This window comes from Cupressus sempervirens, chromosome 1, assembly GCF_028749045.1.
Source record: "Cupressus sempervirens isolate cs-2001-9-10 chromosome 1, ASM2874904v1, whole genome shotgun sequence".
Lineage (NCBI taxonomy): Eukaryota > Viridiplantae > Streptophyta > Pinopsida > Cupressales > Cupressaceae > Cupressus > Cupressus sempervirens.
This window is the reverse complement of record NC_143118.1, coordinates 871,513,323-871,527,933: the sequence shown is the minus strand read 5'-3', so window position 1 is coordinate 871,527,933 and position 14,611 is coordinate 871,513,323. Positions and strand designations below refer to the sequence as shown.

General features: G+C 35.0%; 1 protein-coding gene across 3 annotated transcripts in view; it reads right to left on the bottom strand.

Annotated features, from left to right (window-relative positions):
- The window catches only part of LOC149580600 (nodulin homeobox-like), a 182,535-nt gene that overhangs the window by 115,226 nt on the left and 52,698 nt on the right, over positions 1-14,611 (bottom strand). For all 3 annotated transcript variants that reach the window (XR_016353981.1, XR_016353988.1, XM_089792153.1), the window contains exons 5-6: positions 11,787-11,870; positions 11,568-11,699 (exon numbers count right to left, since the gene is read on the bottom strand). Coding sequence is in view for 1 of the 3 variants with exons in the window: in XM_089792153.1 (XP_089648279.1) it covers positions 11,568-11,699; positions 11,787-11,870 (216 nt within the window). In the remaining 2 variants the exon portion in view is untranslated. The remainder of the gene's footprint in view (positions 1-11,567; positions 11,700-11,786; positions 11,871-14,611) is intronic.

Genomic DNA, 14,611 nt, shown 5'->3' with positions numbered 1-14,611 from the left:
ACAAAGGCATTATCTTGCAAGGGATGATCCAAATTTGCAGAGGAAGTTGCAATGAGGGGAAATGGTGAGGCCCATTAGGTATGCCAACTCCACAAAACATGACTTGGACCTAGGGTTGGGCTTGGGCACCCTTGTGCAACATTTGTATCCACCTTTAGGAAAGCAAAATATTGCACATTACATATTGTTATGGATTGGAACTCTCTTCAAGTTATAAATGTATAAGAAAGATTATGTCATGTTAACAATATATTTAATCTATCAATGTCTATTTGTGCTCTTGTTTTACTTTTTCGAGTTGCATGACATAAATCAAGATTATCTTGTAAAAGGCATTTTAATTGGTAAAGTTGGATCTCTAAGGGTCCATTTGTTTGGTCGAATTAAATAATGCTAGAATTGTCAAATTCCAGTATTTGACAATTCAAGAAGTTTTAAATACAGAAAATAGTTTTCAGAATATGGTTGAAACCGTTTGGTTGCTGGAGATCACAATATAGACAGACATAGACTATTTTATGCCAAACGACAATGAATTCCCATCAGAGACTTCGCAGCCCAAATTCGTCTTGCCCTTGAAGTCCTTGTTACCAGCAAGCTATTTTTGATAAGCTTTGGCAGAATTAAATGAAAGGGATCCAAATCTCAATTTTCAAGTGATGCTGTAACATCATAGCACACAGCTTATAGGTACTCATGAAGCCACATAGTATAGTCAGCTTTAACAATGTGAAGCCACTTCAGTAAGAAGTGAATGTTGCACTCAATTGCCTTTCTCCAAAAATTTGAAAAAAAGAATAGATTTGCAGGAGTCTCAAGGCATACAACCACCTGCTGATTGCTATCAACTGGCAATCACTCTAGGAAGGTGTTCAAGATTAGCGGTCGTCCACACGCATATGACAATCGCGAACATAAAAATTAAAAAATCTGATTTACCCCCAATTTTTATTTAAGTGGAGTTGAAATTCATTTTCCAATTCTATCTTTTTAGATGGAAGATCAAAATGATGGTTTTGGGGGTAAATGAGAATTAATAAATTCCTGTTCTGTTTTCGTGTTTTACTTTGACAATGACAAGTCCATCCCAATTCTACCAAACAAACAGGCCCTAACCATCTTACAATTCTTATTTTGATGGAATTTGTGATTTTAGCACAAAAATTAAGACAATCCCAAAAAGGAGGCATTACAAGTAGTATCAAAGATATGTTTTTGTCATCCTATAGGGTAAATATAAATTAACAAATCATTATAGTCGATAATAAGGAATCTAACAATTTGTATATTGTGTGTATGCTTTGTGTATGCTCCATGTCTTCATGCATTAGTGTGTATGCTCTATGTTTTCATGCATCTATGTGTATGCTTCGTCTCTTCATATATCCTAGCACATACTTCATATTTTTAAGTGTATATTCCATGTGTGGCTCTACATTTGGGTTACTATAGAATAAGAGAATAAACTAGAATATGAATTTGTATTTGGGAGAGTAAATGAAGACAAGCTATTGGGAAAACTTAGTTCCATCTCTCTGAGGGAAGATAGAAATCTTGTAGAAATTACGAACTTCGTAATTCATTAATCATGGTTATTGGATTCAAATTGATGATGGTGAGAATTGTGTGGCATAAGTTACTTACATTATCAGATTTGTATAAATATGGCATTGATTGAGGACAAGCATTTATGGGGAAGGGTGGACTATGGTGTCCCCCATCTAAAATGTGAAATTAGATAAATAATAATATAACAAAATTAAAATATTAATTAATTAATTTAATAAAATATTAAAAGAAAATTTAATAAAATATAAATTAACTAAATTTAATGCAGAGTCAGAGGTTATGCAAGGAAGAATTGTGACTCATCAAAATAAGACATTAAAATGAAGAGAGTTCATTTGTAAAGAAAATATGGAGGCAGCAAAAACAGAAGAGCATAGAATTAAAGAAGGATTAATGGAAGAAGAAAGGAATATGAAGAAAATAAGGAAGTGACTCTTTCAAAAGACAACAATGATGAAGGTTGTAACCAATTGAAAGAGGGAGAATTATTAAGGGTAGTGACTCTTGCCAAAAGGAAGACATGATGAAGAGGTTTGACCTCTCTTGCATGGGAAGATATAAAGGGGAAGAAGGATCAAATAAAAGGGAGGAGAAAGCAGTAGAAGAGATCAAGACCAGATTCAGAGGAGAAGTATTAAAAGGGATCTGAAATAAGAATGGAAAAAGAAATAAGAAGATAAACATATGAGACCAAGAAGAAGAAGATGTGCGCATCTTAAATGGGATATGTACAGATCTTAAAAGTAGTGCAGAAAATTCGAGAAGTGATAGAAAGTGAAAGGACCAATCAGCACATAATATACAGTCAGCAAGCAATAGTAGAATCAGCGAACTGAGGAAATGGAAGAGACAATAAAACATAAGAGAGCATAGAAGCTAATGAGGAAAACAAAAGAAAATACATAGAATAAACAGACCAATCAACATTAGCAAACTTGCCACAATCAGCAAAAAGAACTCAGTCAGCACAAAAAGGTAATGTTGATCTGAAGAAAGGTAAGAGATATTACCAGTTGCATATTATTAATATTATATGTGTAAATTGCTACACGTGGTCTAATATCAATCTGGATAGAAGTATGCATATGTTATAGTAAAATGATGTTGTTGTAGTTGTATTGAACAAAGGAGATAAAAGATCCTTATATAGATTTACAAAGATGATGCTTCTAAATGAAACGATTATAAACTAAAGACAAAAATAAAATTACATAATAAGACCAACTAAGATGACCATTAAAGATAATATTCTAATACCCTCTCTTAATGATCGTCGTCTAATTGTTGTCTTTTGGTCACAAATTCTTCAAAACATTTTGTTTTTGCTAAGACCCTCCCTAGATCTGCAAAATATTAGTGAGCAAGAAGCCAAAATCCATCCCAAAAAAGAACAAAGGGTGTCCCCTTCTTCAAAAATCTTTGCAAACAAAGACAAGAGCCTACCACTGAGATGAGTCTCCCACTAACCCTCCTAAAATCAGCAAAACACTGATCATAAATCATCACAAATACATCCAAACTGATGTTGAATTATAGAGCTTCTCTTCCCTGGACACAAAGACAAATACTAAGAACCGCTAGCACGATTTTGAGGAAAAATCGGTAAACCCTTCAAACTTTGGGAATGAGCATGATGCCCCAAAATAGACTAAAAAAAAGCCACAATTTTTTAACGCAAAAATCGTAAAAACTAGACAAGATTTTTGAGAAAACCAAACAACTAAATCCGAGACAGATCAGAGAATTAAAAAAATTCATTTTTGAGGAAAAATAGGAAAACTCATCATGTAATTTTTTAGTAAAAACCTATAAACCCACCAAATAATTTTCTAGAAAAAATTTATGAACACTCAAAAGGAATCCCACACAACTTTGCGAATTACAAAATCAGAAATGTTTTGAGGGAAAAATGCTAAGTTGTCGGTTCAGTTCCAAGTTTGAAGTTCGAGAACCAGTTCGCAAGTTCATCAAAATTTTGGAAAGGGGTTTTGGTTCCTTTGGGTTTGTTAGTATAAAAAAAGTAAAATTAAAATATATATATACATATACATATTTATGAAGCATGAGTTAAAGTTAGAATGTAGCATAGTAGCATAAACACACTTAAACAACAAAAGCACCATAAACAGTTAAACTTGTAATCATAGTGATCATACCATCATTAAGTTCAATCAACTTCAACATCAAAGATTCAAAACATTATAAATATCAAGTTCAAGTATCATTGTTTCACGTTCATTGTTCAACTAATGGAATGAAAATCAGAAAAATTATTAATATTTGAAGTTCTTCAATCTCCATCTTCAACTTCATATTCATCATCTTCTTCTTCTTCTTGTTCATCTTCTTCTTCTCTAGTATTACTTGAGCTAAGGCCAATGGGATCAACAGCAAAAGCAACAATGGTATTGACATCAAAGTCATCAAAATCATCCATTGTAACCCAAGCAATGGAAGCATCCAAGTCCACAATCTCTGCACCTATATCCCACTTCTTTGTCTCCCCTTCTTTGTATTCTTTACTCTTGTGCAAAAGAAGGCGCAAGTTGTTATGCACAAATACCAGGTTCTTTGCTTTTTTCATTGCAAACTATTGCACTTCACCCACTGGATGAAAGAATAGGTGCTCCAATTTCTTTCTGATGTAGAAGAACTAGCAACCTATGAAGACAACACAGTGTAAGCAATTAAAAAGGAATTAATTCAATCTTATAAAAAAATTTAAATCACTTTCTAGTCATGATTCTTTTGAAGATAAAGTGAGCTAATTTTTTTTAAATAAATAAAACTTACTTGTGATATGATTTTGATTACAAGGGACTACAGTGTTTGGAATCTTTGGCCATGGAGGTATCGCCAACTATGAGCATTGTTTTCGAACCGACGACAAAGAGCATCGTTACTTAGACCTCTAGCATTCACCAACTCTATGAACTCATCCATGATTACATCTCTCACATCATCATCAAGAAATATTCTTTTAAATGTTGCTTGGTACCCATTAGACACTTCCATATCTCTATATTGTGGCAACCTTCCTAGTAGACCACAATATTGAGAGCTATAGTATTTGGGTGTCAAGGCATAGGCAAGCAAATGTAGTGGAGTGGTCATTTTGTTCCATCTTTCAACAATAATTGCTTACATTTGTTTGAAAAAGGTCTCTTGCGGATCTTGCTCATCTTTCATAATTTGCTTGGTCTTCTCAAGCATTGAATTTATGCCATCATAGATCTCTCGAAGGCAAGGCCTATCCATGTTAGTGTACGTAAGCATGCTCATAATGGGCTCGGTGATCTTAAGGAGAGATATTTCACACGTTCTCACCACAAGTCAGCCAATACCCTATCCTTTAGTTTGTTTGCTCTATCTGTGTTCTTTTGCTTCCATACACCGCAATTGCGGCTGATCACCATACCTTGAAGTGCATCTTTCACTTGCACAAGTTGTCTTCAGATGATTGTATGTGATGCAAAATGGGTCTCACCAACATGTGACATAAATTGGAGCAAAAAACGACTATTAGATACATATTTTAGAGAAGCATATACATTGCACAAGCAAAATGTGAAAAATCAGAAATTGTCAAATATTAAAAATTAAATTACTAACTTGAGTTCAAGTTCATTTACCTTTATAGGAGCTTGAATTTTGAGTGGTTTCTGAAAAGAGATTGAGTCAAACGGTGGATTGTGACAAACATTTGGATGTCCTCAGCCTCTTCATACATTGTTTTGATCCAGTCAATTTGGTTCCCAATCTTCTGTAGCATAAGATTGAGTGAATGGACCACACAAGGTGTCCAAAAGATATGTTGATATCAGGCTTCAACCAACAAACCAACTGCCCTACAATTCTTTGCGTTGTCTATTATGACTTGGACAACGTTTCTTGCACCCACTTGTTCAATGGCCTTAATTACGATATAAGCAATAAATGGCCCATCTTTTACTTGGCCCTCACAATCCACTGCTTTCAAAAACATTGCCCCTTTAGGAGACACCACAAGGACATTGGTCAAGGGACGGTTCCTGGAATTCTTCCACCCATCTAAAACAATTGTCACCCCTGTCTCAACCCATGAGCCTCTTATGGGCTTCAGTTGATGTTCAATCTGCTGGACCTCTTGATCCAACAAGGTGGTGTGCACTTTCTCATACCCAGGGCCACAATACCCTCTTGGAGCTTCATTGGCACCCCTCAACATGTCCTTCCAAAATGAAGAGCGAACAACATTAAAGGACAGCCCATTTGCATACAGGCATCTTCCCACCTTAATGTCAGCAATTTCTTGACTCTTATTTTGAAAAGCAGTTTCTAGTGGTCCCTTTCTTTTTTGTACAAGGGGGACAGATTCAATGTTAGTGTCCGCTACGGTACTAAAAAAGGAGTGGTCTTGTACTATAACATCTAGGGGGGTTGCATTCTCTTTGCTCTTTTACTTTTACTTTTATTGCTATTGAGTTTTGTTTCCCTATGACCTCTCTCTTTTGTTGCCTCATGCTCTTCAATATATTTTTACACGATTTCATTTGGTATAGGGGCATCTTTTTTGCCAAGGCATTTCTTGACTCCTCTTCCAATGTATCCACACAAATCACCTACCACACGATAGTAAGAAATATTTCTTTCTACACAACCCCGACATCTCCAACGGAATGCACCACCTCCTGGAAGGGATCTTATAATGTCTACATACTTCCATAGATCAGAATCAGAGTTGGGTTCTATTCTTTGTTTGGTGTTGCCTACTAATGAAGAGGTAGATGTCATTCATTTCCCTATGGCAAGAAATTAAATACATGTTCATAATTTATATGCAAGAAAAATGACAAATTCTGAAAAAATGGAAAAGAACATATGAAGATTGAAAGAGAAATGAAAAAATGAAAAAATTAGCACAAAAGCAATAACAAATGGAATAAGATCTTACCTTTTCCAGCCATTGCAAGCTTGCAAATGTGTATAAAATGATGTACAAACATTTGAAGAACACCCACAAATCAATCTTCAAACTCCTGGCACAACTGGATGCTTGCTCAAAAACTTATGTGCTCTTACTTAAGACAAAATAACTTGTTTGGAAACATAAAATGACAATGAAAGGCGACCAAAAGCAATTCATTACAACTTTTAGTGTTGTGGATGCAAAAAAAAATCATTTTTGCCCAAAAAAATACTTTTCTGCCATCCGCAGGGCCCAGTTTGTTACGGGTTCAAAATAGGTTCCAACACAGGGCAAAAATCATACCTTGCTCGAACCAAGTCCAAACCGGACCAGAACTGCAAACCAGTTTGAACTTTTCCTGGTGTCAAAGGGAGAGAGAAGGGAGGTACCATGGTAACTTAGGAAAAATGTATGAAAACCCATTAGATAATTTTTTAAAGGAAAAAATTATAAAAACCCATTAGAAGAATCTTCATATGGCAAAAACAGAAGACTTCATATGCTAAAACAGCACATACAACATGCAAGTACATGCAACAAACATGCAAGTGCATGCAAGTACATGAAAATATGAAAGTATATGCAACCCTAAAAATTCAAACTTTTGCCCAAACCAAGAAATCGTCCAATCAAAACCTTCAACCAGGTTCACAAGCAGAAATCTTTGGAGACGAACTACAAAATTTCTTAAAATACCTCTATCAATTTTTAAAAACAAGTTTCTAAAAAAAAATCCAGGTCAAAAAGGCTTAAATTTTTCTTTAAAAAATCACCAATTTTTATGAAATCTCATCAACCAACTCTAATACCATGCTATGATAAATTGATGTTGTTGTAATTGTATTAAACAAAGGAGATAAAAAGCTCCTTATATAGATTTACAAAGATGATGTTTCTAAAAGAAACAATCATGCACTAAAGACGAAAAGAGAAACCACTTAATAAACTAAAGACTAACTAAGATGACCATTAAAGAAACATTATAATATTCTAATCGCATATGAATAAATATTTGTATGTGCACTAATCAAATAGATATAGGTATATATACAAAGGGTCCTATATATAAGGATATTCATAAATACAATAAAACTATTCTAAAATCAGCTCTATATTATCCCAGATTTGCATGATAAAGTATATTTATCAAACAATGGTCCAATGGCATTAATCAACCTTATAGGATGGGGAGAATATAGGATGGGGAGAAAGGGCAATATGGGAGAACAATGAGGTCTCACTAGGTTACATTGTATGAGGGCAAGAGGGACATGAGATTTCACTCTTGGGCCTCAAGTCGAGTTAGGACACCCCATTGTATTTTTCCTTCCAACTCATATAGTGTGTGTGTGTGTGTGTGTATCTTTGGAATTTGTGGTATATATAGATAATTGGAAATAATGTTAATTTCATGATATTTCTAGGGTAGAAGCCAGCAGTAAAATAACTGTATCATAGTAATATACATAAATATTGTCATCTTAATCAGACTTTGGATATCTCAGTTGCAATACATATTTGCATACGTAGGGTATATTTATGTATGCCATATTTAACCATATTAGAATGGGTAACATAATTGAGGCACTATATGTATCTATTACCCCAACTATATCAAGATCATTACCTCACAAGATAAGGCCTCTGGTGGAATGGTTTGTGCTTCATCATACAAAGGCACTAGGTAAGGCCTATGGTGGAATTGGCATGGAATACATCATACTAAGGCACTGGGCAAGGCTTGTGGTGGAATGGGCATGGGATACATCATACAGAAGCACAAGGTAAGGCTTGTCATAAGTTACATTGTACAAAGACACTATCTTGCGAGGGATGATCCACATTGGAGGAGGAATTTACAATGAGACTGAATGGTGATGCTCACTAGGTATGCCAAGCCCACTAAATGTGGGGCAAGGTTTAGCCCTTAGGGCTAGGGTTGAGCTAGGGCACCCTCTTGTAATATTTCCATCCACCTTTAAAAAAGTAAAATACTATACATTGCATGATGTTATGGATTGGAAATCTCTTTATCAAGTTATAAATGTATAAGATAGATTATACCATGTTCATTGTTAAAAATATATATTTGGTCTATGAATGTGTATTTGTTCACTTGTTTCTTTTTTGGTGTTGTAGGATGTAAATCAGGAATTATCTTGTAAAAAGGCATTTTAATTAGTAGAGTTATATCTCTTACCATATCTTAAAATTCTTATTTAAATGGAATTTGTGATTCTAGGGCAAAGTTTAGGGCAATCCCAAAAGGGGGACACTACAAAATGCACAATCCTCCACCTCCCTTCACAATCCACTACTGTCACAATCTTTCACCTCCCTTAGGGGACATTGCAATAACATTAATAAATGGCCAATTTTTTGCACCACTCCATCCAAAAACGATGGACCCTTATTTCAACCCACAAATCTTGTATGGGCCTCAAAGAGTCTTCTAAAATTTCCCCTCTTTTTTCCAATATAGGGGCTATGCACCTTTTCAAAAGCACCCAAGTCTTTGTAGACTTATGAAGCTTTATTAATTACTTTCACCATTGTTTGCCAATATGGTAAGTGAACAATGTTGAATGCTAATGCAGGAGCATCTTGGGCGTAAGGACAGTCTTGCATCACCAAAAAATATTATCTGGTTTGTCTTTTCAATAAGGGCTATCTTGGTGCAAAGTTGTTATTTCTAGAAGCTTGCCATTTTTAGTAAGTTGGTCGTTAAAGCTCAAAATATTGTAATTTCTTCTCTAGAGGTTCAATTTGGATATATCAGTCTACCAGTAAAGTTTTACTGCAAGATCAAATCTAGTTTTGAATATATTGAAAATTTTCAGTACTAGCAACAGGGTACAAAAACTTTAAACTCAGTTTTGAAGGCTTTAGAGGCTCTAAAAAAGGGTTAAATCTCGGATGACTAGAGCTTGCACATGTCAAACGTTGTAGATAAATTTGTGGCATTTCCAAATGAGGCTATAATACCCCATTGGAGCAATCGGAGATGAGCTATCACTTCTGGAATTCGTGCTACTTGAAATGGATGAAAATGAATTTCATTCAAAATTTCTTTGGAGTCCCGAAGTTGTTTCGGGCCTACTCTAATGTAATAAAAAATGACTAATAATATCTTAGCGTTGGTCAGTCTCAAAGTTTATGGTTAAAATCTGCAGAACCTTCTTGGGCAGTTAAAATGTCTATATAAAGAAGGCTCGTAGCGTGGTCTAGGAAATTTCTGGGGCTATGTAGATGGTGGTTATGGCTTGCAGAATATTGTAAGAAAATATCCAATGCAGCTTTGCATCATGTATTTTTTAATAAAGTAATTCCCTTTTATTGGAGATAATAAGAAGCCAATTTATTGTTCTTGCAATTTGTTGTTATTTCTCTAGTTATGTTGTGTACATTTGTGTTAATTAGGGGAGTAGCACTCATCAAATGCCAATTCATTCGCACTAACACATCTCTCTATGTGTTGGTCAACAATCTCTTGATACACGTTATGAAATATCATTTCCAACAATCCTTCTAATCTCTTATGTGTAGAGGCCAGGAGTGATTCTTCAAGTGTGGACAAAAATCGATGGTCTCTAGGGTTGAAAAGGAGAAGACAGTGTAGGGGGTTTCATTCATTCAAACTCTTTCTTCAACAAAGGATGATTTAATTTACAGCTAGTTATTTGATCTGTCTTCCATGTTCTTCAAGACTTGCGCTTTTGGAATGTCATTACCATTTTTGTGAAGACAGCAAGGATCTTGCACAAATGGCCTTTCACTCAACTTTATGAACTTGAATATCTTAATTTGATTCATCACAAATCAAAACATAACTCCACCACCAAGTACTTGTCGTAACATTTCACCATATTTCCGAAGGGGAGTTTGGGACTTTTTTGAAGTGTTGGTTGGTAACAAAGCTAGAATAAGTTACCATTGTAATACATAAGACAATAGGTTCAATAAACAACACATTCAAAGAATTGAAACAAATGAAATTTGAAAATAAAATATATATAATGCCACTTAATTGTTAATTCATTGCAGAAAATTAAGCATATGTTATAGATACCCAAAAGAATGCGAACAGACCAAAAACTTCAAAAACAAAATAAGAGAGTGAGTTAGTAATAACTTAGTAAAAAATACATAAGGGAGTTTCTTTAACCATTGTAGGGGAAAGTATAAAATGTATCTAGCTAGTGCTGCTCTTGATTACTGATTCTAAGTGTGTTATGATCCTCTCAGGACATTTTAGTTTGGGTGAATATGGTGGTCATTATCTTGATTAGCTGTTAAGAATTGTCAATACTTAACAGCCTTACAAGATTCTCTGTGAGGCCTTTCTTCAGGACGACTATGTGCTATTTCAATGAGATTTAGCTGGCATAACCAAAGGATTTCAAGAATGATAAGATGAATTTTCATGACTCAAGGTCCCAAAATGTTTAACCTAGCATTAAATGGTCTTTTTCATCAATTTTTAATGTGTCTAGGGTCACAAGGAATCGTTAGCAGTGCAATAATAAAGAATGGGCTCAAGTTCAAAGCTCTACATTGCAACAGCTACACAGGAATAAGCATGTAGTAACACATCCAAGGCTAAGTAAGAACTGTTCATCTCTGGAAACCAGCAAGGGCCTGGCAATGTTTCCTATTACCCTATCTTCCTAACCAAAACAACAATAGGATGATGGACGCCGTAATGATAGATGACAGTTGAAATGTCAAGATACTGATATATTGTCCTTGGTGAAAAAGCCCTAGGCAAAAATATATTGTCTACATGCAGCCAATGCTTGAGTTGGAATAAGTGATCTGCCATGTTACACGCTATAAACATAAAATATGGAAAATAAAATGTCTTCCAAAGTTTTGAAGGAACATCGTAACTGCAGCTTCACCATTGCAAATTTATGATTATTGTGAAAATTCTAAGAAGCTAAATAAATTTCAATCAATTATGCCAACTTTTGCCTACCTCGTACAAGAATATTTGAATTTTGCAGTAAATTTCTAGTCGGTCACAAGGTTAACAAAGTTTTGAGAGTACCTCAGCATGTGCAAGCAGCACATTTGCAATATCCTGCCATTGAGGAGATACATAAACAGTTAACAAATGAAGACTGCATGCAACCAAAGCTGCATGTTGATGAAGAGTTAAGAAGCTCCCAACACGGCCTTCCTACAAAACGAAAGAATCAGCAGCAATTACAGGCTGAAAGAGCACGACAAAAAAGTTTGTCAGCTGCAAAACAGGAAAATCTAGTACCGGCTCAAAACGTGCAAGAAGCAGAAGCATGTAGGTCACCAAATCCAAAATTTGCTCAGTTGCCTTCGGATCTTCAAGCAACATCTGTGGGGAGACCAGAAAAGCTTCAAGATATTTTTGACAGCAGCGTTTTTTAACTAACACAATTGTTATATTCCATTTTTTTCCTATATTTAACTTAGGTTACAGTAATGGAGAAATAGAAAACATGGGAGCACAAAAACATAGCTGTAACATTTTGGAAAACCACTGTATATAATACTCAAAAAATTAAAAGGATAAACTCAAAATATATTCTCAAAAATAAACAATTATTGACAACATATTTCCTGAATGAAAAATTAAGCTATCTACACATTACAATATTATATACCACTGTATAACAAAACTTGTAAATAACTAAAGCATCTCCCAGAAGCATATTGACTAATATCAAATTCAACATGTCAATGCAAGAAAGTTGAAAAAGGAAATAGGATAATAGGCAAGAAATAACCGCCTGAGAAAGGAACAAAAAATTGATATGTCTAGACAGTAGTACACCATAGTGATGGAGAAAAGGGCAAACGGAAAAATATTTTCTATGCTCACAATCTAAAGGGAGTGTCAGGACAGATCATACCTGCAAGCATGAACAATGTTTTAAAAACAAAATTGGTATTGAAAGGTAATCGAGACCGTTACAAATTAACAAATGCTACAATGGAAACAACAGATGGCATGATCCCAACATTCCTAAAGTATATTCACACGTCAGTGTTTGACAAAGAAATGACCTTTATGTTGTAAACCTTCCAACATCTGTATTCATACAGATATTCTGTCATTGACCAAAACCTCGTAAAATGCTGGTTTCATCTCAACTGGTTGTCAAGAATGAATTTGGATAAATAGGCATAGAATCATTCAGTGGTCTAAGTAATCATTCATCCATTGATCCAAAAGCCAATTCAGGACAGAGCACCTCCTCTTAAGATTTTCACCTTGCTAGAGTTGCAGTTCTTTACCAGTGCTAACATTCAGAAATTGTAATCTCCATAAGAATGCTCAGAATTTTATATGATTCCTCAGAATTTACAAAAAAACTATTGAGCCCCAAAAATGCAAAATACAAAAATTATTAGTAATCTGAAAATTTTGAAAACCAAAAACTTTTGTCTGAAGAGTTCCGCTCCACAACAACTCCTCATCGTGCTTATGGGACACGTTCATAACAAAGCATTTTGGACACACGAGCAGTCAAGACAAGTCACTTCTTTCCACAATGATTCCTTGGATTCTACATAAAAATTGCTTCATCTACACTTCCTTATGGCTACAAATACAGTTGCACAAGGGAGATCCTTATTCATTTAGTTCATCAAGAACTTGTTGATGTGAGTTCTGTTCCACTACAACATGCAGAATCAAATACTCAATGTTTCAAGATGAAACACCAAACATTTAATCCTCTCTTGATATAAGATCATCTTTCATGCTAAGCTTGCAAAGTAAGATCATGAGATGGCTTCAAGGTTCCTTCTATTGTGGATACATACTCAACAAAATAATGTGATTTGATGGATCATCAAGGGACTTACACTATTCATTCAATGGATATCAACTCTTGCACTTCTAGATTTGGCTTTACAACGTGAAATGAAAAAATAGTTTTTAAATCTTCAAACATCCACTTCAACCTGAACTTAAACTTACTACTACTTCTACCTCTAACTAGGAATGAAAGGAATCATGGATGAACTCTACTAGATGCAGCTTAATCAGCAACTCCACCCACCTAGTGCAAGCTTCAAAGGATATACTCAATGGTTTTCAAATCAATAACTACCCACTTTAATCCATCGATCGATGCAAACTGCAGATTGGAAATCAATTGAAGTTAAGTATTTTACTAGCTCACCACACAAGGCAGTCCTACCATCTGCAAGAGGCTAGTGGCCTAGTTTATATTCAAGTCAAGCAAGTAAACATCCACAATTATTTCTTCCAACTAAACTACTTCTAAAAAATATGAAATAAAATCCTAAACTAAGTGAGGAAATACAGATCACCGTGCAATAATGCAAACTTGATCACAACAATTCACCATGCCAAACACAACAACGAAAAGTAGAGCAAATTTGGCATTATATTAGCAACAATTCTCCAACAAGTCCTTTCTACAAATGAGAGGAGCAGTCCTCATATAGGAAGCTCAAATATAATGAACGGCCAAGATTAAATTGGAATCAGTGGCTGAGATTAAATCCTACAACCCTAATTAGAGTTTCCATAACTACCTACTACAATCATCAAATGCTCACCCAATCCAAATTAAGCACCATTGTGTGGACCAATTAGAATTTTATATTGCCTTTTTGAACCAATGAAAAAAATTCAAATCTACAACAACTGGGTAAGGATCAATGACACTTGGGCCAATGAGAAGAAAGCATATATAGGCAAAGCCACTACATCACAGACCAATAGGAAATTTCAAAAGAAACCATGGACCAATCGGAAATTAAGGCACATTGACCTATGCCACTTGGCACCAAATGGGCCAATCAAATTAAGAAATTTATTAATCAACCAATGAGTGAATTCTAGACCATGTGGGCCTATGTCACCTCATCACCTTGAGAATCGTGTGTCTCGTCCTCATCTTCCTTTTCACATTCAATGAATATGGACACAATCCCACCAATCATTTCCATGGGGACACTTGCCATGCCTCCAAGCCTGTACTCATAATAGCTCACATCACCTATATAAGCAGAACATAATTTCTTCCACTTGGTTGCCTTATACAAAGTCATGAAGACCTTAAGCCTGGCCACTGCCTC